Here is a 22,730-nt window from a genome sequence, read left to right as displayed (position 1 = left end):
GAAGCTATTGCAAGGATGGTACTTTTACTGGTTTTAGCAAAATCTTGACAATTTCCGTCTTCAACTTGATCAGTGACGTCAGATCAGATTGGAAAGATAGATAGAATACTTAGGCGGTGTATTAGTATATAATCGTTGTATGCAGTGTAAGGCGGGAAGCATGTCGAAGGGTTGGTCTCACCAGGAATTGACGTGGATGTGGATCTGAGTCATTGCGAAATCATCACGTGCTTGGTATAAGTGTGACGAAACTGTTTGTCTGCATCGTGTGCGTAGATATTGCTACTTCTCGTGGACAATATAGCTTCACCCTCTCCGATAATTCCTTCACCATCACATTTTGTACAAATTGAGGATTAAAAATGAAGATTTATTTTTCTATTGCAGTTACATATATCGTTGAGTTGGAAAATAAAATGCAAGAAGAAGAAGAAAACCCCCAAAAAGTGCAAACGCCAGGGAGCAGTGACGTCATCATCGTGCGACGAGGGCGGGCGCGTTTGCGTCTCGCAGGCGGACCATTTGCTCTTTCCATCAAAAGTTTTGCAAAATTTGATAATCTTTAAAAACGAAAACAAACAAATGCTTTTGCAATTGAGCGATGTAATAGACTCACAGGAATCAGAAGAATGATGCGTTACTTGCAGCGTTTTAAGTGATAGCTAAGTTGATGTAAAGGTCGTGGTTTGCTTTTCCCCCAGAATATTTATAAAGTGCTAGGTAATCGCAGACCATGGGGCAGCAAGACAGGTGCGAATCTAGGAATGTGACGAACCTTGAAAATGTAGAGTTGGAAACTGTTTTCACATCATATAAGTTTGTATAACTTTTGGAAACTGTTTGCAGGTCATATAAGTTTGTATAACTTTTGGAAAGTTTGTGTAACTTTTGGAAACTTTGTGCGTCATAGAATTTTGTATAACTTTTGGAAACTGCACGTCATATAAGTTTGTATAACTTTTGGAAAGTTTGTATAACTTTTGGAAACTTTGCACGTCATAGAATTTTGTATAACTTTTGGAAACCATGTCATATAATATAAGTTTGTATAACTTTTGGAAAGTTTGTGTAAGTTTTGGAAACTGTTTACACGTCATCTAATTATAAATAATTTGCACATCATGTTGCTCTGCTTTTTCTTATACCAATGCTTTGTAGACAATATTATTGTTTGCAAAGAATGATATTTCTGTTAATATGAACGAACGGGAGAAATGTAACTGTGAAATGAAAAGGTCCCTTTGTAGAAGGAGAATATGATGTGAATGTCTGTCATTTGCTTGCAGGGAACGCAGATGGACACACCGACCTCTGTTCTCCCCTTCCTTTCTGGTCTCGATTGCTCTCTGGGCTGTTGCCTACATCGACTTGCGTTTACGAATTGACGAGAACAGCCGACAATGCCACATTCACCTTTCCCTGCTCTCTCGTTCCCCTTTGCTCTCCAGCAATCCCAATCCACTGGACTCAGCTCCACCACCTCCAAACTCTCCTTCAAACTCCCACGAATCGGACAAGCCACCTCCTGATTTTGTACCGCCGACCTCCAGTCCCTCAAAACCCTTTCGCAATTCCATCCCACTAAATCCAGACTTCGACGTCCTCCCTTCTGACTCTGCTGAACTATCTCCCGTCTCAGTCTTGCTTTCTGATCCTGTCTTGCATTCTTTTGGCTCCACCTCACCCTCTGTAAATGATGCCGACCTCTCACCGAATCTTGATCCGCACATCCCTAAATATACACCAGATTCCCCTGATTCTCTCTTGCCTTCTGCCCATCATGTTCCATCAAAGGTTTCTCCTTCCTTCCTTCTGCCTGTCTCAACACAGCCTCTTCCACCACTTGCGTCTCACATTCTATATTCCGATCCTCGTAAGCTACCACGGCCCTCTCCCACTCTTTCATTGTCCTCATCGCATTCTCTGTCGATGTATTCTCGACTGCATACAATCTTGCCAGATTCGACTGCAATTTCTAGCAGGTCTACGTCAGCTATGCTTCAATTTCCTGGTTTCTTGCCATCATTTTCAGTACAAACATATAATGAGGTGAGAAATTTTGATAAATTTGTTTCTGTGAGAATTTGAATTTTGAAACTGCAATTACATCACTATCTTACACCTGGTTATATCTGCAGTTGAGGGTGAGAAGAAATGCAAAGCGAAGAAGGGGAAGAAAACGGCAAAGGGAAAGAGGTAAATCGGAGCCAGTTTTTTCATTCTTCTGTTTTCATTCTTTCTTCATATACTCTTATGGTGCATGGGAATATTCTCCACCTTGTCAATAGTGCTTTCGATGTATTCTTATGTTCAGGTCCTCCTGGACCTGTTGGACCTAGCGGACCGATTGGATCTGTTGGACTGCAGGGTCCACCAGGATCCCCAGGTCTTCCTGGACCTCCTGGCCTATCTCCATCCCTTCCAGTACGATAACGTCTTCATCACATCATTGTATTCATTCCTCTGGTTTTGATGAAGTACCAGCTTACCTTAAAACAAGATTAACAGGATGTAACAGGATTGATAAAATTGCAGTGCGAGAGCAATCATACTATACATGTATGTGTGTCGTTGGTTGTTATCTCCATAATTTGGATTTTAGAAGGTAGAACGGAGTCCTGCCAGGACTCGGAAGTATCCACCCCCGCTTCGGTGAAGGATTGTGATTCATGGGCTAAGTTGTTAAGTTTTGTTGTTCCCAGTTTTGTTTCAAGGGCTCTTTTCAGGATCGTAACTGAGCCCCATACAGCCTCAAACGGTAGTTCGTTTGTGGTCATGTTCCCAGGGATGGTTTTTAAGATCTCTATAAGGTTCTTCTTTATCATTTCCATTGCTCCAAGTATCACTGGTACAATTTCTGCACTCGGCTTCCAGAATCTTTTCACTTCATTCTTGAGGTCTTGATACTGTATTTGGTCATTTTCTTGATTTCTGCATTAAGACCAAAATCACTGGGTACTTAAACCTCAATTAGCAATGCCTTATTTTCCTTTTTGTTCCTGAATGTTATGTCCGGTCACAGTGCTTTGTTTTCTATGTTCATGCTGGATGGGATCATCAGGTCATACGTGAGCATTATGTCCCTGTTTTCAATGATGGCTTTTGGTTCATGTTTCCATGAATTTTATGGAACTGGGATATTGAAATTTCAGCACATGTGCCAGAGGATTACTCGACATACCTTGTTGTGCCTTTGGGTGTACAGCTGCTTTGACATGAGGTTTTTTTTACATCCGGATAGGTGACTCCTGCTTTGTTTCTACCTTGCAGAACCTAGACTTATCTGATTGACTTTGTCCTGCCATCTTTTAAAATCCATTGGTGTAGTGTCCTTGATCTTGGGCATTCATAATGATTCATCCATCCCAATTGAGCTGACCTCTTCTTAGCCATTCCAGTGATCCTTCTTTGTCTATCCCCAATCTATCCAACTCTTTTATATTTCCCTGCTCTTTTGTCTTTCTCCCAGTTATCACTATATATTTGCTGTTATTTCATCTAGTATTTTTATTTTGTCTTGTTTGCAATCGTTGGGGCTGTATTCATTGCTGTTTCGGTTTGGTGCGTGACGTCTTCCAATTGCACCTGTTTTGGAGGGTTTTTGCAAGGTGAGTGAGAGATACCTTTTCTGGCTTGCTGTGTTCATGCTTGAACACAAATTGTATTCGGTAGTCTGTTGAGCTTTTTACGTACACTGCTAATCCTACAGTCATCACTCTGTGCACTTGATTGTGTTCCATCAGGCCGCCACCTCCTTGAAATTTGTAGAACATTTTCTGGATAGTGAGGAGTTTGCTTGTTTTGATGTTTAGTTTTTTGTTATCCGCTTGTGGCCAGTTTACTATTCCGCAGCTGTACTGGAACACTGCTACTGCTAGTTGGTTTATGGCTTTGATTTTGTTTCTTGGGTGAGATATGTTTTCAGGATTAGCCTCCTTCTACGCAGGTATTCTTTGGTAATTGTTCTGCGCATTTTTTATGACAAATTTAGTGGCCTTCTTCCACTCCAAGGTATTTGTAAAATGCTTCATTGTCTCGCTCCTGTATTGTTGTATCAAGGTGGGGTTATTTTTATTTATTTATTTTTTTGTCCGTTTTTGTTGGTCTACCTTGCATGAATGTGCATTTGGCATACTTATCTAGGCCAAATTCCATTTGGATGTCGGTGGAGAACCATTTCACTAATTTCAGTTCTGCCAATTTTTCGTCGTTCGGTGCAAGTTTTAAATCATCCATATACAGCAGATGTGTCACCTTTCCTGTTTCTTTGGACGTTATTTTATTGGATGTTAGGGTGTATCTGTGTCCTTCCTCATTAACCCTTTGAGTACGGGTGACGTCCAGTTCCGCAACCCACGAAAAAGTTTTGTGTACAGATAACGTTGCTACACGTCATCGACTATACCTATAAATAGATCGTCAGTATGTGGTTGCATTCCTGTAATGCCAAATTAATCCCGTCCCGGGGGTATTTTTATCAAAAAAAAATCCCATACTCAAAGGGTTAATGAGTTTACTTAGTGGGTTCAAGGCCAGGCAAAACAGGAGAGGAGAAAGGTCGGTCTCCTTGGAAGATCCTGCGTCATATATTTACTCTTGGTATTTTAATCTTTCCTTCTGAGTTCTGCAGTTCTTTTCTGTTCGAAAAAGGCCAACCCCCGCTTGCGGGGAAAAATGGCCTCTAAAGGTGTTCTCTCTCTCTCTTCTGAGTTCTGCAGAATTAGTTGTGGTATTCTGTAGATCCATGGCTTTCTCAATCAACTCGATTATTTGGGGATTTATCTTGTACATTTGCATGCACTTTATCATCCATGAATGTTGACTGTGTCTATCCATGCTGTGGACAGTTTTGTTCTTGTCGTATTGCAATTTTCGAGTATGACCTTGTCTAGTAGTAGGTGGTCTATTGTTCTGTAACATCCTCTCTTGCATCCCTTCTGTTCTGCCTCTGGGCCTCCTTGTTGTGTTAGGTGGTGGTACATTGTTTCTGTGAGGATTCCTGTTGAAAGTTTGTACGTTGGTAGACACGTTATTGGCCGGTATTTGTGGGGTATTTGGATCTATTCAGATTTTCGGATGAGGAAGGTGTCACCTTCTGTGAGCCATTCATCCATTTCCTGATCCCCTTGGATAAGGATGTTGAATGATTGAGCATAGTGATTGTGGATAGCATCTAGATGCTTTAACCAGAAATTTGAAATTCCATCTGGGACTGGGCTTTTAAAGTTTGGCATTTTTGCTCTTTGATGTTTTCTTTTTTTTTCATTAAATAGCACTGGTGGCAGGCATTTCCCTTAGATGTTGTGTTTTTTGTCTTCCAAGTTTTGGATCCATTCCGCCTCTCTGTTATTTTTTATTTTGGGTCATCACAGATTCCTTTCCAAGCCTGGTGTTGGCTTAGCGGTTAGGGTGCAGGCTTGGGATCCTAGGATCCTGAGTTCGAATCCCGGTCGATCGCTGAATTAACACCAGGGCGGTTGACTCAGCCTGTCATCCTTCCGAGGTCGGCAAATTGAGTACCAGCTTGCTGGGATGAATGATCCGGTGTGTACCCCGATTTCGAATAGGTACACCGTATCCCTGCGCATCGTAAGAGGCGACCAAGGGTTGGCGTCAGGAAGGGCATCCGGCCATAAAAAAAACAAAAAACATTGCCTCAAAACAGGGCCCCATGAGTTCATGGGGCCCGCAAGGCCAACCCCCACTCTAGCGGGGAAAAATGGCCTTAAAACGATCATTCATAGATTCCTTTCCATAGATTTTCAAGTTTATCTTTCTCAGGGGGATTTGACATGTTTTGCTTTTGTTTACCTAATTCATGGTAGAATCTTTTTGGGTTATTTTCAAACATGGTTATGCTTTCTCCCTTTGTTGACTTCATCATAGTTTTTTATATTTTTCTTGCGATCATCTCTGTTTTGAGTTTACTTTCAGCAGCCATTACCTCTGTCTTTATTTCCAATTTTGTATTTGTTTTTTATTTTTTGGATTCTCCTCATTAGCTTTGGGCTTCTATTTTCCCCTCATAAATTGCTGTATTTGTCCTGTTTCTTTTTATGTTGCTCTCTTTTTGCCTCTAGCCCTCGTTTCCGTGGTGTTGCCTGGTCTCTGTCTGCATGGGCTGATTTTATGTTCTTGTGATGTTGTTTTCTTGTTATTTTTTCTTGTATGAGCAGTGCGACTACAAAGTTCACGATGTTGAGTTCCTTTAATGGGGATGATTTTGGTACCAATCTCTTGAGTGCTTTGTTGGTTCTCCTCCCCTCTGTCTCACCTTGCCTTCGCCACTGGGTGCCCAGTGACTCTGGACGCTGGGTCCCCAGTGGCGCTCTGCATTCCAAACCCTTGCTTCGTCGAGCAGACCCTCACTATGATCCATTGCTGCCATCCACTGTGGCCACTTTTACACCATCCATCTGTCCACTCCCTGGTGAGCGCTCTGCTCCCATTCTTCTCATATCAATTTCTGCTTATATTCTGTCTGGCCTTCACTATTTATATCTTTTATTTTTTATTTATTTAGGAATCTATGTGCCATTGACGTAACTCTTTTGAATTTGTTGGATGGCACCGCCTCTGCTCTGGTGATCAATCTGGTCTTCTTCAGCAGGTCTATGAATCTAGCTCCCCTAATGGCCATCCCCCACTGTTGATGTCTTGAATAGACTTTACAGTCGTAAATGGCCTGCCTCCTCGTCCTCTGTGTGTGTGTGTGTGTGTGTGTGTGTGTGTGTGTGTGTGTGTGTGTGTGTGTGTGTGTGTGTGTGTGTGTGTGTGTGTGTGTGTGTTGGTGTGTGTGTGTATACACACCTAAGCGCATGTGCACGTGTACACTACTCGACATTTGTTTTTATGTTTGACTTGTATGCACTCCTAAACCATTGGACAGAATGAGTTGAAAATGTGTGGTTGTACTTGCGGTGTGCCTGCGAAGGTTTTAAGCATTAAAAATAATTCAGTCGCTGGGGTTTGGAAGGCAGGGTCAAGAAGGGGGCGGGATAAATGCAAATTACCTATGTAAATATTTATCATGTAGTGCCACTCCCTCTGGGAGAAATTATTGCAAGTCCCAGCAGTTTTCAGTATTATACAGTCAGATCCTCACATTTGCAGTCCCAAAATTTGTGGGTTCCACATATTCGTGGTTGATAAAATGTGACCTCCTTACTACATTTGTGGCCCTGTGTCCAGCCTATTTGCATATTTTTGCAGGCTAAAAAAAAACATTTCCCACCAGCCGCACACATGACACTTTTGAAAAAAATCTTCCACACTTCACGCATAAAACCACTTCCAGCCACGCATAATCCATTTCCCACCATCTGTGCACATAATAGTTCTAAAAGCATCTTTCACGCATCACGCATAAAGCAGCGAGCTGTACATGTGCAACCACGAAATTTGACATTATTTTTGAGGGCAGGCGTATTCACCGTTTTTCTTCGACACTCGCAGATTTTCCTCGACATTCGTGGGATTTTCCGCGAATCAAGAACTGTCATGAACCAACACCCCCCCCCCCCCAACCCCTTTTACCATTGAAACAATGCCCCCACATTCATGGATTTGACATTTGTGGCATTTTCCAGGAACGTAGAATGTCGTGATCTGACTATAATGTATGAAAACCTTATATAATCAAAAGCTACTTGCCAATTTGCATGCGTGTTCTGTATTTTATGCACTCCTCAACAGCTGGACATCATACAGTCATGCCCAAAAATATTGTCACCCTTGCACTTTTTTCAAATAATGACGCCATTTCTTCCAGAAATTTTTTGGAAAATAAAATTAAAATTCGTATCCACATATATATTTCTTTGGTTTGCAGTGGAACAAAACAAAAAAAGCTGAAAAAATAACTAAATCTTAGTTTATTCCACACAGAAATCCGAAAATAGCCCGCACAATATTATTGGTACCTTTTAGATGCACGATTTTTTCCAGAAAATTGTTGAAATTAAAAGATATTTTGGTATCCGCATATATATTTCTTTGGTTTGCAGTGCAGCAAAACAAAAAAACCTGAAAAAATGCTTAAATCTTAGTTTTTTCCACACAGAAATACTAAAATGCTCCGGACAATATTATTGGCACCTTTTAGAAGTTGTTAGAAATAATTCGGATTCTCCTTTACTTTGGAATTGAACTCACCTGTGGTGAGTTGCAGGTGCCTGCAATATAAAAATGACTCATTCAACCAGTTTGAATATAGAAAAGGAGTCATTCTGCTGTTTTGTGTCACTGTGTGTACCGCAATGAGCATGGAGAAAAAAAAGAAAACCAGAGAATTGTCTGAGGTCAGACACAACATTGTTGCCAAACAGATAATCTCAAGGCTACAAGTCCATCTCCAGAAACCTTGATGTGCCTGTGTCCACTGTACACAATGTTATCAGGAAGTTTAAGGCCCATGGCACTGTAGCCAACCTCCCTGGACGTGGCCGCAAGAGAAAACTTGATCGAAGTATGCAGCAAAGAATTGTTCGAATGGTGGAGAAATCACCTCAATCAACTGCCAAACAGATTCAAGCTGACCTTCAGACACAAGGTACGACAGTTTCAACTCGCACCATCCGTCACCAACTCAACGAAAGGGGGTTCTATGGTACGAGACCCAGGAGGATCCCACTGCTGAGAGACCGACATAAGAAAGTCCAACTGGAGTTTTCCAAAACACACCTGAACAATCCAAAATCCTTCTGGGAGAACGTTCTGTAGACAGATGAGACCAAATTAGAGCTTTTTATGTGAAGCACATCATTCATGGCTATAGGAAGGGTCTCGCTATCTGCCATGATCTTTCCTGGGAAAACCACATTTCCAATCTGGCCTCCAAAGCCAGTCGCCGACTGTGCATCCTCCGTCGTGCGATGTCCTTCCTTGGCACACCTGAGCTCCCCACCACATACAAGGCTTTCATCCGCAGCTCAATGGAACACTGTTCTCCCCTCTGGGCCGGTGCTCCTGCCTCACACCTAGCTCGGCTTCACGCTGTTGAAACCAAAGCTTTCAGAATCATTGGAATCTCTCGCGATGAAGCTAACTCCGAGGGCCTTCCACTTACTCGCCGCAGGCAGGTTGGTGGTCTTTCTGTCTTCTACCGACTCCTCTTCGGCCTTGCTCCCCCAGCTCTCTCTGGGCTCTGTCCCCCAAATATTCCTTCAGGTCGCACAAGATCTGCCTGCAACCCTCTTATGGTTAAACTGGCAAAATCAAGACTCTCTGCTCACCTTCACTCCTTATTCCTCTTTTCTCCCGCCTCTTGAACAAACTCCGTCACTCTCTTCAATCCCACTCCTCCCCCCAGGTCTTTAAAACATCTGTTCACCACCATCTCTTATCCTCCCCCATCCAAAACCTTGATCTTTTCTACCCCCACTAATCTCACCCCAGATCCACTTTTTTAAAATACCAACTTCCTCCTGGAAGTCCTTGCAGTGTCCTTGTGTTTTATACTTCTCCGATCCCCCCCCCCCCCACCCTTCCCATGCCTCCTCCCCCCAAGCCCTCTCCCTCTCACATATCTCCCGATGTCCCTGCTGTCAAATGTTGTGTTTGTGCTTCCCCTTCTCTCCCCATCTTGTCTACCGCTACCCTTATTATATGTTTTGTGTGTATGTTTGATTTTTTTTGTGTGATAAATGTTAGCTCTTTCACGAGCCTCGATCCTATATACAAAACAAAAAAAAATTATATGTTTAAAGAAAACAAAATTAAACATTCAAATAAAAGAACACACATGGAGGAGGTTCAGTGATGTTTTGGGGTTGCTGTGCTGCCTCTGGCACTGGGTACCTTGAATGTGTGCACGGCATCATGAAATCAGGAGATTACCAAGGCATTTTGGAGCGCAATGTTGAACCCAGTGTCAGAAAGCTGGGTCTCCGTCGAAGGTCATGGGTCTTGCAGCAGGATAATGACCCCAAATACACTTCAAAAAGCACCCAGGAATGGTTCAAGACAAAACGCTGGACTGTTCTGAAGTGGCCAGCAATGAGTCCAGATATAAATCCCATTGAACACCTGTGGGGAAATCTGAAAAGAGCAGCTGGGAGAAGGCACCCTTCAAATCTGGGAGAACTGGAGCAGTTTGTGCAAGAAGAGTGGGACAAACTGCCAGTAGAGAGGTGTAGGAAGCTCATTCATGGCTATAGGAAGCACTTGACTGCAGTTATTTTGTCCAAAGGCTGTGCTACCAAATATTCAGTCTCGGGTGTCAATAATTTTGTCAATGCCATTTCTTTTTATTTTCTGATTTAAAAGGATATATTAAGTTCTGAATCAAAAACAAAGGATCTGTAATATTAACAGTGAAATATATAATTGTGGAGACCAAATACTTTAGTCAATTTCAACGTATTTTCAGAGAAAATTGTGAGTTATTTAATAACAGTGCAAGGGTGCCAATATTTTTGGCCACTACTGTGAGTTAAGAGGTGGATCTGCAGCCAGCATTTATCCAATGTCCCCATCAAGATCAACTGCGCACCAATCTCCTCCCTCAGTTCATCCATTCTCCTTCTATCCACCCTCTTCATTCCTGTAATCCTCCTGAGCCAGTTGTTCCCGCAAATCTGCAGCCTCCGTTTTTTTTCTGTCAGTGTCACAATCTCCAGACCTTATAGACAGACCGTTGTTTTGCACGATATCAGAATCTTTCATTTCCATCTCCTTGAAATCTTTCTGTCTGCTGTTACACCCTCCTCCACGCATCCGCACCCACCCGAATCCTCCTTTGCACCTTTCCCTCTGACTTACCAATCCCGGTCACTGTTCCCCCCTTATACTTAAACTTAATTGCTTGCCTGCTCTCCTTCCCCTCTAACCTGATGTTAATTTCTTGTCTCTGCTCCCCAATACACATCACCTCCATCTTCTCCATGCTCATTCAGGCCATGTTTCTCAAATGCCTCCTTCCACTCCCCCAGTATTTCCTGCATCTCCCGCCCACTCTCCACCATAACCTGCAGATCGTAAGCATACAAAAATGCTCTGCAGAATACCTTTCATGTTTACCTTTCTGCTTACGAGTTCAATCACCATGATCAACAGGAATGGGCTGAGATCGCTTCCCTGCCTCAAACTGATGTTCACACTGCACTTCTCCAGCATCCCAGGACCAACCAAATTTGACTCCTTCCAAACTCATCCCCCACCCCACCTCCTCCCACACAGAATTTTACGTTGTCAGAACCAAAAAATATGCCACTCGCAGACATCCCATGTATGTCCTCGTTTCTCAAGACAGAGCATGGTAAGGTGTTCCATGAACCCTCTAGTTACCTTTGAAAATCAACTTTGCAACTCTGTTAATCTGATTTGAATGATACTCCTCCATCTATCTATAATTCCAGTAATCTCTGTCTGTCTGTCTGTACGTTTGTTTGTCTGTGACCGCTGTTTCTCGACAACCACGGGTCCGATATACTTTTAACTTGCCAGGTATATTTCTGGGGACCCGAGGATGTGCCTTTTCAAGGTTTCATATTAATCGGACAATTACTTACCGAGCTATGTCCAAAAAACGATTCAACCAATCAGAGAGCAGCGAACGATCGCGTGTGCCGGCGTTGCGAATGGACCAAACCATTCCATGTAAATAGAGGGGGGGGTTCTGTGGTCGTTGCGAATGGACGAAACCATTTCATGTAAATAGAGGGGGGGGATTGTCACTGTACTCGCAAGCCGTTCGCCGTTCGCTTTGGCGTTGCGAATGGACCAAACCATTTCATGTAAATAGAGGGGGGGGATATAATTTTAGATAGATATATAGTACGGGCATATATATAGTACGGGCATGCCCTAGTTTGTACAATGGCTAGAAGGCATGCAAAATGGCGGCGGTCCAAATTTTGTTGGATTATAGTTTTTCCGCCATTGAGTACTTTATTATTTGGAGCTCAGTTGTCGCATCAGTACCCCCAACGCATGTATATGCTATAATAAATATTTTATTCAAAGTTATGAACACACAAATTTTTGTCATGCAACTTTACAAGATCTGGGCCCGGTCTCCTGCTTGCCTTTTCTTTCTGTGGAAGGTATTTGTACTCTTGCTGTAAACAACCACAATGGGCACAGGTATGACCATTATCTGGCCCGGCTGCTTCATTTGAATGATCTCCTGATTGTGGTCTGTCTTGTATATCACCCAGCAATAGATGTTCAGTACATTCGTGGAAGTATTTATACATCAGCTCGTTTTTTGCTTGTTTAAATGCCGTAATTTTGTAAGTCCTGCACTATATATTAATATTTGAAAATCAAAATGCCCACATGTCTGGATCTACAATTTCCGTTTTACTCCCTCTGGCTTTTTTTTTTTTTCCTCATCCCATATTGTAGGTACTTAGAGGATTCCATGTTCCAGGGATTGACACAGTCATTCAGGTTGACGCAGGTAAGTTTCATATATTCTGTAACAATTATAGCATTCTTTCAATCTATCATTCCACTGTTCCTTGCTTGGTATTCGAGTTTGTGCTTTTTTCTTCTAACCTGTCCATGTTTCCACACCTTTACCCAACGAGATGCCCCAGGGGGATTCTTGAGTGATTGGGATCGAGAGGCAGCCATACTGACACCCCCATCTATCTTCCGAATCCTGCGATCAGGCGAGGTCGAGTTCTTGGAGGGAGGCTTGTACTACCTGTATGCTCAGGTATAGTAATCTGATAAGTGTTTATCTCAGACATTCAGACATCTCATTTCAACTTATTTGATGTTTGAGGAAAATAAGGGGCTTTGGATAGTAATGGATAGTATTTTCTGTGACAGAGCTTTACACTGATACCAGGCTTGTCCGCAAGCTGTGAATAGTAGAATGGCTTCCAGTGGAGGTTTGCTGCAAAATAAGCAGGATAAGCGCAGACGGACGGTGGCAACACCTCAGTGTGTGGTGGAAATAGATAGTACTGCTACTTCCATTAAAAGCCACAAAATCCCAAGGAAGGTGACATGACGAGTGCAGACTGCCGTTAAACAATTCTGTTTTCCTCACTATCTTGTGTGTAATCTTTCGTTGGAATAAGGCTGAAGGGAGTTCATCCTGCCAGAAAACTGGAGTTGATTCCTGCCAGGTGGGTGGTGTGACCAACTTGAACATCATTCAATAACACCTGCAGACAAGCTGATCCCAATATTTGGGCTCACCCTTTCTTTGTCGCAGCCAGCAAGGCATAGAGAGGGAGAAAGGAGAGTCTCATGCGGGGCAAGTTTGAGTCTTTGTACTTTTGATCGTATGAATCATAGTCGCCATTGAGAAGACTCCAGCCGTGCTGTTATCCAGCGTGGAAAACACTGAAAGCAGCTGTTACAGGTTATAAATCTAGCTCATTTGGCCAAGAGCATGGGCATCACAGGTTGACTTTGATGGCGGTGAGTTCTTTATGCCTCTCGAGTCAGTTATTGCCTGCCAGAGTTGGGTAGCCCCCAAGCCCTGTTACTGCCATGCCACACGGTCTGCCTGCTCCATTAAGTGCATGGAGCTCAGAGTTCCATAAGAGAATACGTAGAAAGCAGCAGAGATGTGAGCATTCAGTTCCAATTTATATCTGCAACACAGTATGTCATTCCAGGATTTGAGTGATTAGCCACTCCGAGAGTTGCAGCTGGACTTGAACAGTCTTTTGAGGTGGATGAGTATTCTCTCACACAGACAGATATTTGCTGATAGGGTGGTAATTCCAAGCAATGAGTTAAAGGTACTCAATATCTGGAGTTGAGGAGATGGAAGACCAATATTTGTAAGAGATAGCAGATCATAGACCAGGCTGGTCTGTATTGTTGAATTGGACACACGACTTGAGAGGTTGTTAATGAAATGGACACATGAGTTGAGAGGAGCCGATGAGGTACAGGATATGTTACCAGGAATATTCGAAATTGCTCAATCAGGCGGGAGACATGAGTGAACCTATTGGTGAGACTGCGGGAGAGGGGAAAGAGTGGGAAGGCTGACTGATCGGGTGAGATCTGCTGCATTGCAGCAGGTGCTTGGGGATAACAGATGGAGATAGTGCTGCTACCTCCTTCTGTGATATACGGCAGAAGCAATATGAAGATTGAAATATGGAGGTAGAAGATGAAAATATATTTTGAAAATATGAAGATGCAGATGAAGGTACCTTCACAGAAGGTGCTTGGAACTGCTATGCGATGCTTGGGGTTAACAGAACCCATACCCAGCCGTTCAGCATGTTAGCAGTTTAAAATCACCACAAAGGAGGAAGGAAGGGAAAGGCAAGGTGTGAGCTAGTCCAAGGCCCAGCTCTCTGATGTGTGTCTATACCATACCATGTAGCTCGGCTTCAATGGAGGCCTTACTTTCTCTGCTGTCTGTCTCTGCCAAGGGTCTAATGTTCAAAAGCTTGAGTGTATCATGGTATGAATGTGTGATTGTATGCATGTGTGGTGGTTGTGATGTCTGTGGCAGACCCTCATCGAAAACTGCAAAGAAATGTGCTGTCACTGTTCATTAATTCATCATCCTCCAACCCCCTCCCCTTCCCCAAAAAATAAAAATAAAAGCTATGCATGAAAATGCTTTGGAGGTTCTTATGGCTCAACATCCTTATGTGAGGTTAATTCTGCAGCTGCTCGTTTTCACCTCACTAAAGCTGAGTTTTCCGAACCGGATTCGTACTGTTTTGTGTTTGTCATTAGTCAATTTGTTGCTGGTTCATGCCATTCCAATATTCCATGTCAATTCGTTCATTGTTTTGTGCTGTCCGTTTCGTATTGTCAAGGCCTTAACAGCTCGCTGTTAACAAGGCCTGACAGATATCTCAATCCAGGACACTGCTGATAAACCAGACCTCATCTGTTTAACAGAATCCTTCCTCCCACAGGACTTCCCTGACGTATTTGTGTTTTGTGTATGTCTTTATGTCTGTATGTCTATAATCTTGTCTATAATCTATATATATATATATATATATTTATATATATATATATATATATAATGTCTATAATCTTGTCTATAATCAAGGCAGTATGTCTTTCCAGTTACTTTCTCCTCCGATTTGATAGGCCTGAACCACTCCCCGGCCACCGGTGGAATTGCCCTTTACATCAAGAACTCGATTTCCCACTGCTCTTGTGCTGACCTTACACCTCCCAACCCCCATAAGTATCTCGCTGCGCCCTCCCCTCTGCTCCCAACTCTTGTTCGTCTGTGTTGTACCATCCTCCAAACAGTGACGACTCCATCTACATCTCTCTCTCTCTCTCTCTCTCTCTCTCTCTCTCTCTCTCTCTGTCTCTCTGTCTCTCTGTCTCTCTGTCTCTCTGTCTCTCTGTCTCTCTGTCTCTCTCTCTCTCTCTCTCTCTCTCTCTGTCTGTGTATATATATATGTACAAACCTTAACCACTCATCCCGACACTCTCTTCCTCATATGTGGCAATTTCCATTGTCCTCATGCAACTTGGGTGGGTGTTGATACTTCCTTCACTGGCCATGGCACTTCAGCAAAGGACTACTGTGACTCCATGGGACTGACTCAATTTGTGAACTTTCCAACCCGGATTTCTTCAAATGGCAAATCCTCCCTTGTTGACTTGGTGATGACTAACTTACCTGCAAATGTCTCCTGCTCTTTCTCTGCTAAAAATTGGTTAATCTGATCATATGCTTGTGCGAATCAACATCTCTCTGGCTATTCTCAAAGAGCGGCCTCAACTCCGGTAATTCTGGCATTTCACTCCAGCAGATTGGCAGGGACTGCAAGCAGCCATCTCTCTTCAGGACTGGTTTCCCATATCTACTGCCCGTGATGTAACTCAGCCTGGGAATTCTTTCACAGAATCCAGCTTTTCCTCATGCACAGATTTATCCCATCTCGTCTTCAATTATCCTTCCCTTCTTCCCATCCATGGCACACTGAATCCTGTGGTGAGGCATTTGCTCTGGAATAGCTTGCCTACTCTACCTGGAAGGCTAATCCTACCGAAGGCAATCTTAGGTCATTCCAAAAAGTCCACAACAAGTGTGTAGAGCTGTTGTAGTGTAGTGTAGTGTGTAGTGAACAAGTGTGTAGTTTCTTCAAACTCTCTAGAGAGCCAGAAAAAAACATCTGTTCAACATCAAGAATAAACTTTCAAACTTGTCTCCCTCCTATAAAACCTAGTTACGTCTGTCTCTGGTCTATGCTCGTTCTTTTTAATTTTCTTCATATATATATTTTTTCATTCTTTTTATTTTTTAATATATATTTTTATTTCTTAATCCTTCCTTTTCTCGAACAACCTCATCTCATATAACCAATTTGGTTTCAGACCTGGTCACTCCACCTTGGACATGTTGCTTCTGCTCACCCAACAATTCATGGAGGCCCTCAATCTCAGATATGATATCAGGGCAGTCTCTCTGGACATATCTCATGCTTTTGATACAGTCTGTTATCCTGCCTTTCTCTCCAAACTCTGCCCATGGAATCCAAGGCCAACTCCACACATGGATTACTGACTTCCTCTACTCTCGTAGCCAAAGTGTGGCTCTCAATGGAATCCTTTCATCTCCTCTCCCTGTCAAGGCTGGAGTGTCGCAAGGCAGTATTTTCCATATGGGTTTGCGGGTGTCTTTTGATACCTCAGGGAGTTGGATGCCCCTGCCTTGCATAACCCCAGGTCACCTGTGGGCAAGGTGTAGTACCTGTCAGCTCCCCTTACCAGGGTAACGGTTCGCAGCCATGCGATTTAAATGGCAGATGGCTCTGCACATCTGGTGAATGAGAGTCCAGTCGATCCCAACAGCACGGGTGGAAGAGGGTGAATTCCCCAATGGCCAGCAGGGAGACGGAGATGAGTGGCGACCCCCCTGTCTATACCACACACTTACCCGTGTGTACCAGCCATAGAAAGGCAATGCCATCATTGCCGAGGAGACTCGACATCATCATCATTATCATCATCATCATCATCATTGCCCGAGGAGACTCGACATCATTCTGGGCCCCGTCCTATTCCTGATCTTCATTAATGATCTCTGACTCTCTGGAAAATCCTCTTTATTGCTTTGCTGATGACTCCACCCTTGCCATGACATCCATCGTCTTTCAGCCAGACAGGCTGCAGCCTCTTCTCTCTCTTCAAACCTTGACAAAATCACAAGATGGTTAAACACTTGGAATATATCTTTCAATCTTGACAAATCTCACATTCTCACGATCTCTCTCCAAAAGGACCATCTGGCAACTCTCCCCTCCCCACATCTACTTTAACAATCCTCTTGAGGAGGTGCAGTCATTCAAACTCGTGGGTCTCACGATCAGCGATGATCTTTCTTGGGCAAACCACATTCCAAAGTTGGCCTCCAAAGGCCAACCAGCCGCCACCGGCTGTGCATCCTCTGTTGCACAAAGTCCTTCCTTGGCACACCTGAACTCCTACTCGCATGCAAGACCTTCATCCATAGCTGAATGGAGTACTGCTCCCCCCTCTGGGCTGGCTCCCCTGCCTCACATCTTGCTCTGCTTGACGCCATGGAAATGAAGGCCTTCAAGATCATTAGAATCTCCTGCACTGAACCCGAGTCTTTGTGCTTATCACCTTGCCGACACAGACAGGTCGGTGGTCTCTCTGTCTCTCCTTTCTGGTCTTGCACCCTCTACTCTTTCCGATCCCCTTTCCCCCTCCCCCTCTTGCCCCCCCAGCCCCACTCACACAGTCCACCACACTCACACAGGATCACTGCTCACCTCCACCCATTTATTCCTCTTTTTTTTTCCTGCCTGTGTAATCGACTTCCACATCCTCTTTAATCTAATTCCTCCCTCTCTGACCCTAGGTCTTCTTGACGGCTGTTCACCGCCATCTCAGATCGTCCCCAGTCCAAATCCATGATCTTTTCTGCTCTCGTTAATCCCACCCCAACCCCTCCTCCTCATTTTCAAGTTTTTCCTCCTCGAAGTTTTCTTCCCTACGCATGTGTGTTCTGTGTTTTGTCAGTTACTGATCCATTCAGTGTGCTAGCTCTTACACGAGCATCGACTATGTATACAAAAAAGGTCAGAATCCACCAACTCTGGTGATGCCACGTCTCCAAAATTCACCCCACAATGAAATAACTGATATATTTAATGACTGTGCTGTTGATGTCGTGCTGCATGATGGGTCAAATGGGCTTTTCCTGCATCCAAGTTCCTTGTATATCCTTGTATATCCTTGTACAATCTGGCAGGGAGGAAATGAAACGAAAGAATAAATTACTCATGGCTGTGGTTTGATATGCTCACGATAGTCCAGGGATGGCAATGCATTGAATGGTTCCATCCCCATTATTGAATAGATATTATTGATCGGCATTGTCTTTTATATTATCCTTTTTTCCATCAGGTTTATTACCAGGACTATGTGGATGTATCAGGGCACCAATTGGTTATGAACGGACGAGATGCTTTTGCACAGTGCACCATCAGCCGTGAGCGCCGTCGAGGGACTAGTGGCCTCGACACTACCTCGGATCTCAGGCTGGCCAGCTGCACAGCAGGTGCGGTGCGGATGGTGCGGGCTGGGGAACGACTTGGTGTGCGTGTCCCTCATGCACCAAGTCGATTACTTGGACATCCACGAGGAACCTTTTTTGGAGGAATCGGAAGCCAACTTGGAAATTAAAGGGAGTAAGTCAAACGGGGGTTGAGGGGATGGGGGTTAGGGCGTGGGTTATTTTTTGATTGGCTCGTAGGAGACATATATGCTTATCATTGGGGGGTTGGAAAAGAAAGTGCCGGATTGTGAAACCACATGATGATGATGACGATGATGACGATGATGATGATGGATGAACAGGTGGTGAAGACTATTGAATGTAACTTGACTGGACAATGTGAGGAAGAGTTCAGAGAGATTTCGTTTTATTTTCGTTTTGTTTTTTCAGAATGATGTGAAAACACTGTCATGTTAAATATAATTTTGATTTGAGCAGCAATCGTGCCCAAGTTAATTCCTGACTGAGAACAGCAGTTTTTATTTGAGGTTGAGCCTGCACAGTAATGGGAACAAAGGAGAAGCTGCGACCCACTTGTAAAGCTCTCCGATCAAATTTGGAGGGATTTTGCACTAATTCAAAATACCTTTGGAAGTGCGGCACAACAGCTTCAGGGTATGTACCACTGTAGATTTTAGCTGCAGACAAGAAGGTTTATTTGAAATACTAGGCAATGGAGGAGAAAGGGACATCTTGAAGTTTGAGGTGGCCATCCCAAATTAGTAGAACATTCCGATGCACTCCACCGAGTATAACTACCAAGTTTCAACACATTTCTTGTTGCGTATTTGGAAATTGAGTCCAGACCTCCTTTGATTTCATGATGCAGGAAATGTCAACCCGGCAGGTTGAAATAATAATCAGCTATTACTCATTGTTACTTGCTTGGATTTAAAGGTCCTTTCATGGAATTTTGACATGTTGCTGGGAAGCTTCCTGCTATGATAGAAAATGAGCATGTTGGAAGGAAATCTATAACGTGAAAGGAGCAATTTCGGTATTCCTTCCTTGTTTCTGTACACGATAATCTTTCGGTCTTTGTGAGACAGCAGTTGATGGCATGTTTTTGTCGTCTGCTGTTGTTTACTGGGCTAGGAATCGATTACAAATTTGGCTCACCACTGGTTGCATCATTACAGAGGCATGGCTGTGCTGCTATTGCAGTGACACTGCACATGATGGCATGAATTTGTTGTTTGGCATGGCTTACTCTTGCAAAATATACCGTGGGATATTTAAGGACAAGCGGCATGCAATATGAGCATACAAGCTCCCACCTTACCGTTCTGCCTGAGGGATGGCACAAGCATCGATGCAACGATCCGCCTGCGATGGAATAATCTGACAGCTTGACAGTTGGGCCAATAATCCAAACAGCTCAGAAGCAAATGCACTATCATCTTGTGGTCTTCAGCAGGTAGCCAGAAACACTGATAATTGTACTCAACCTTTCAGGCACATGTAAGGCCAAGTAAAATAAATTATTAGTTTCTCTTCCGGGCTTTTCAAAAAATGGAGGAGGGATGCCTTACTATTCATTATTTTCCAGATTTTTTATGTTTTTCCAAAGATGGTCGCCACATGATGAAGTCTACCAGATCAAAGACTAGCACGACCACCAACACACATCCCATACAACAACAACAACAACAACAGGCATTTTAAGGCCATTTTCCCTGCTAGAGCGTGGGTTAGCCTTGCTGTCCCCATGACTATCTTCTCCATTTTGCCCTATTTTCTGCATCTCCCCTTGTTAACCCCCTTGCCCGCATTTCTTCTTCCACCACCTTTAGCCGTCTTTCTCGGTCTTCCCCGTCCTCTACTTCCTTCTACATTAATTTCCATCACTCTTCTCAACCAGTCACTTTCATCCTTCCTCAGCACATGACCAAACCATCTCAACTTGTTGCTCTTCACAGCATCAATCACAGGCTATATTCCCATCATCTTTCGCAATTAATCATTTGTCTTCCTCTCTCTCAATGATACTCCGCACATCCACCGAACCATTCGCATTTCCACCCTTTCCAGCCTTCGTTGCTGATCTACGTTCATTACCCATGTCTCGCTCCCATAAATCATAACACTTCTCACACATGCAGCACATACCTTCCCTTCAGCTTCAACGACACTCCCCTCCTCGTCAGCACACCACTCAGTTCCCGAAACTTCTTCCACGCACATCACACTCCAGCAACCATTTGCTGAGTCTGATCCACCTTCTCCATTCAGCATGTCTCCGAGGTAGCAAAATGTTTTCACACCTTCCAGCTTCACGCCATCTCCAAGATCCAACTCAACATTTCCTCCATCTGCAGCTCCCTCTGTGCACATCTTACACTTGAATGTAGCTGCCACACTGGTTAATGACCCTCTCAGACCACTACATTTTTGATGAAGCCACTCAGCGCACATTGTACATTGAATAGAGTTCACTTTGACACCCTTCCTGCACACGGCCACTTCCCAGTTCTTTCCACCTGACCACATGCTTTACCACTTGCCATCACCTTCGTCTTTCAAACATTCACCTTCAGACCTTTTGTCTCCATACATTCCTTCCACTTGTTCATCTTCTCCTTCAGTCCATCCATACTCACCGCAATCAACTCCAGATCATCTGCAAACAACAACTCCCACGAGCCATCGTACTCTCGTACAGTGTTTAATGGAACCCAGACTCGTAACTCATAACGATTTACTCGCCAGAGTCTGGGTTCCATCAACCACCGTACGAGCGTACGATTGCTTCAAAATCTTTCTGCCAGCCTTCGGATGCATACACAAATGAAGAATATTTTAAGACCTTGGTCACCTGTATTTCGTCAGGAACTCAATTAAAGCTGCAGAGAAAGTTAGCTAGTGAGATAGATAACGCGTGCTATCGCTAGAACTAGCTAGCCAACTTAACTGTACACGTTGATACATACGTACATGTACATGTCTGGAAAATCACATTCACTGAGTGTGTGGTGCGGCATGAGCAAGCAAGCTTACGGACGAGATTGAAAATTTTTATGAAAAAATAATCATTGGTCTGGGTTCCAGACTCTCGCAACAAAAATAACAATAAAAAATGCTCAACATTTTTTGTAAATTTGATGAGGGAGAGGAAAAACCAACCCACAAACATTCACCCTCCAAATAGGAAGTGTATGTGGATGAATGAATCCGTTTTTATTTGTTTCGTTTTTATTAATTTGTTTTGGTTTTTTTTGTTTTTTTGCTTTAGATCTGGAGAGAAAATAGTGAATATAAAAAAAGAGGTGGCTGTCAAAAAGGAAGTGGGCAGGGACGAGAAACTAATAATTTATTTTACTTGGCCTTAATAAAGACAAGCGGAAAAAGCTGTCATCTGAAAAACTTGATAATGTTTTTTGATGTGATTTCAAACTTTTAAAAGTTTTAACACACGAGGTGTAAATATTTCTCGTGTTTTGTGCTAAATATGATGTATGCATCACATGGATGGATATATCAATGCTGATTGACATAGTCGCTTCATTTGCATTAGTTAATTTCATGATGGAGGTTTGATTTGTCTGTCATATAATAGAGTGTTTGGATCATGAAAGTTAGAGCACAATGTAGTAACTTTTTCTCAACGTATAAATTGATTGTTACCTTTTTATCACTAGGTTTATCTACTTTCCATCTTATCCTTTTCTTTTCTTTTTTTATTTGTGTGCCTGGCATTTTCCTCCCATCATTGTTAGTGTCGTAGCTCTGCAAGTTCAGTGCATTGTTTGTTAAACATGCAATACTTTGTTTTCACATTTAGTTTTGTGTTTTGAATATAGTATTTGAAAACCTGCATGGTACTTGGATTTTTGGTCACAAAACTCTTCCACTATGTAAGGAAAGTGTATTTTTTTTTTTTATCGATGACCCAAGCAGCACGAACATGATGAATAATTGTAGGTTACAGCAGATTCCTTTCCCTCAACGAACATTGCCAATCGTATACCTCTGTGACCTTCCCACCCTTGTACAAACAAAAGGAGTGTTATTGTTAGATCCACATTTTATTGGCCTGATGCCAAGCAAAACTACTGGAATGACGTTTTTTTTGTATCGCTCGCTCTGCCATTCAGCCATGGCTTTGCACTATTTTCTTTGACTCCCTGCCTGAGGTTGTGTATGGGAGGATGAAGCACAATGTTGATTATTCATTTGTGAAATATCTTCTTTTTTTTTACAATATGTTCTTGCGTTTCTATTAAAGCATTAAAATACCGATGCT

General features: G+C 43.1%; 1 protein-coding gene across 4 annotated transcripts; it reads left to right on the top strand.

Annotated features, from left to right (window-relative positions):
• The first annotated feature begins 464 nt into the window (after positions 1-464).
• LOC137426690 (uncharacterized) lies at positions 465-22,724 on the top strand. Of its 4 annotated transcripts, none has more exons than XM_078779116.1 (8): positions 465-750; positions 1,287-2,049; positions 2,139-2,196; positions 2,315-2,424; positions 12,349-12,403; positions 12,534-12,664; positions 18,337-18,620; positions 21,720-22,724. In XM_078779116.1, the coding sequence occupies exons 1-7, from the start codon at positions 734-736 to the stop codon at positions 18,613-18,615; spliced, it is 1,413 nt and encodes a 470-aa protein (XP_078635242.1). In that variant the 5' UTR covers positions 465-733; the 3' UTR covers positions 18,616-18,620; positions 21,720-22,724. The 4 variants fall into 4 exon arrangements, with proteins under 4 accessions (XP_078635242.1, XP_067971580.1, XP_078635243.1 ...); XM_078779117.1 differs by having other exon boundaries at positions 472-750; positions 12,543-12,664; XM_068115479.2 differs by having other exon boundaries at positions 18,337-22,724.
• The last annotated feature ends 6 nt before the right edge of the window (positions 22,725-22,730 follow it).

The sequence above is a fragment of the Myxine glutinosa genome, chromosome 5, assembly GCF_964187855.1.
Source record: "Myxine glutinosa chromosome 5, kmMyxGlut1.1, whole genome shotgun sequence".
Classification (NCBI taxonomy): Eukaryota; Metazoa; Chordata; class Myxini; order Myxiniformes; family Myxinidae; genus Myxine; species Myxine glutinosa.
This window is presented reverse-complemented; position numbering and strand designations above follow the sequence as displayed.

Coding starts and splice junctions, on each gene's coding strand:
- LOC137426690 (XM_078779116.1), top strand. Junction 2,197..2,314: donor AAAACGGCAAAGGGAAAGAG/GTAAATCGGAGC, acceptor TCTTATGTTCAG/GTCCTCCTGGACCTGTTGGA. Junction 2,425..12,348: donor GCCTATCTCCATCCCTTCCA/GTACGATAACGT, acceptor CCCATATTGTAG/GTACTTAGAGGATTCCATGT.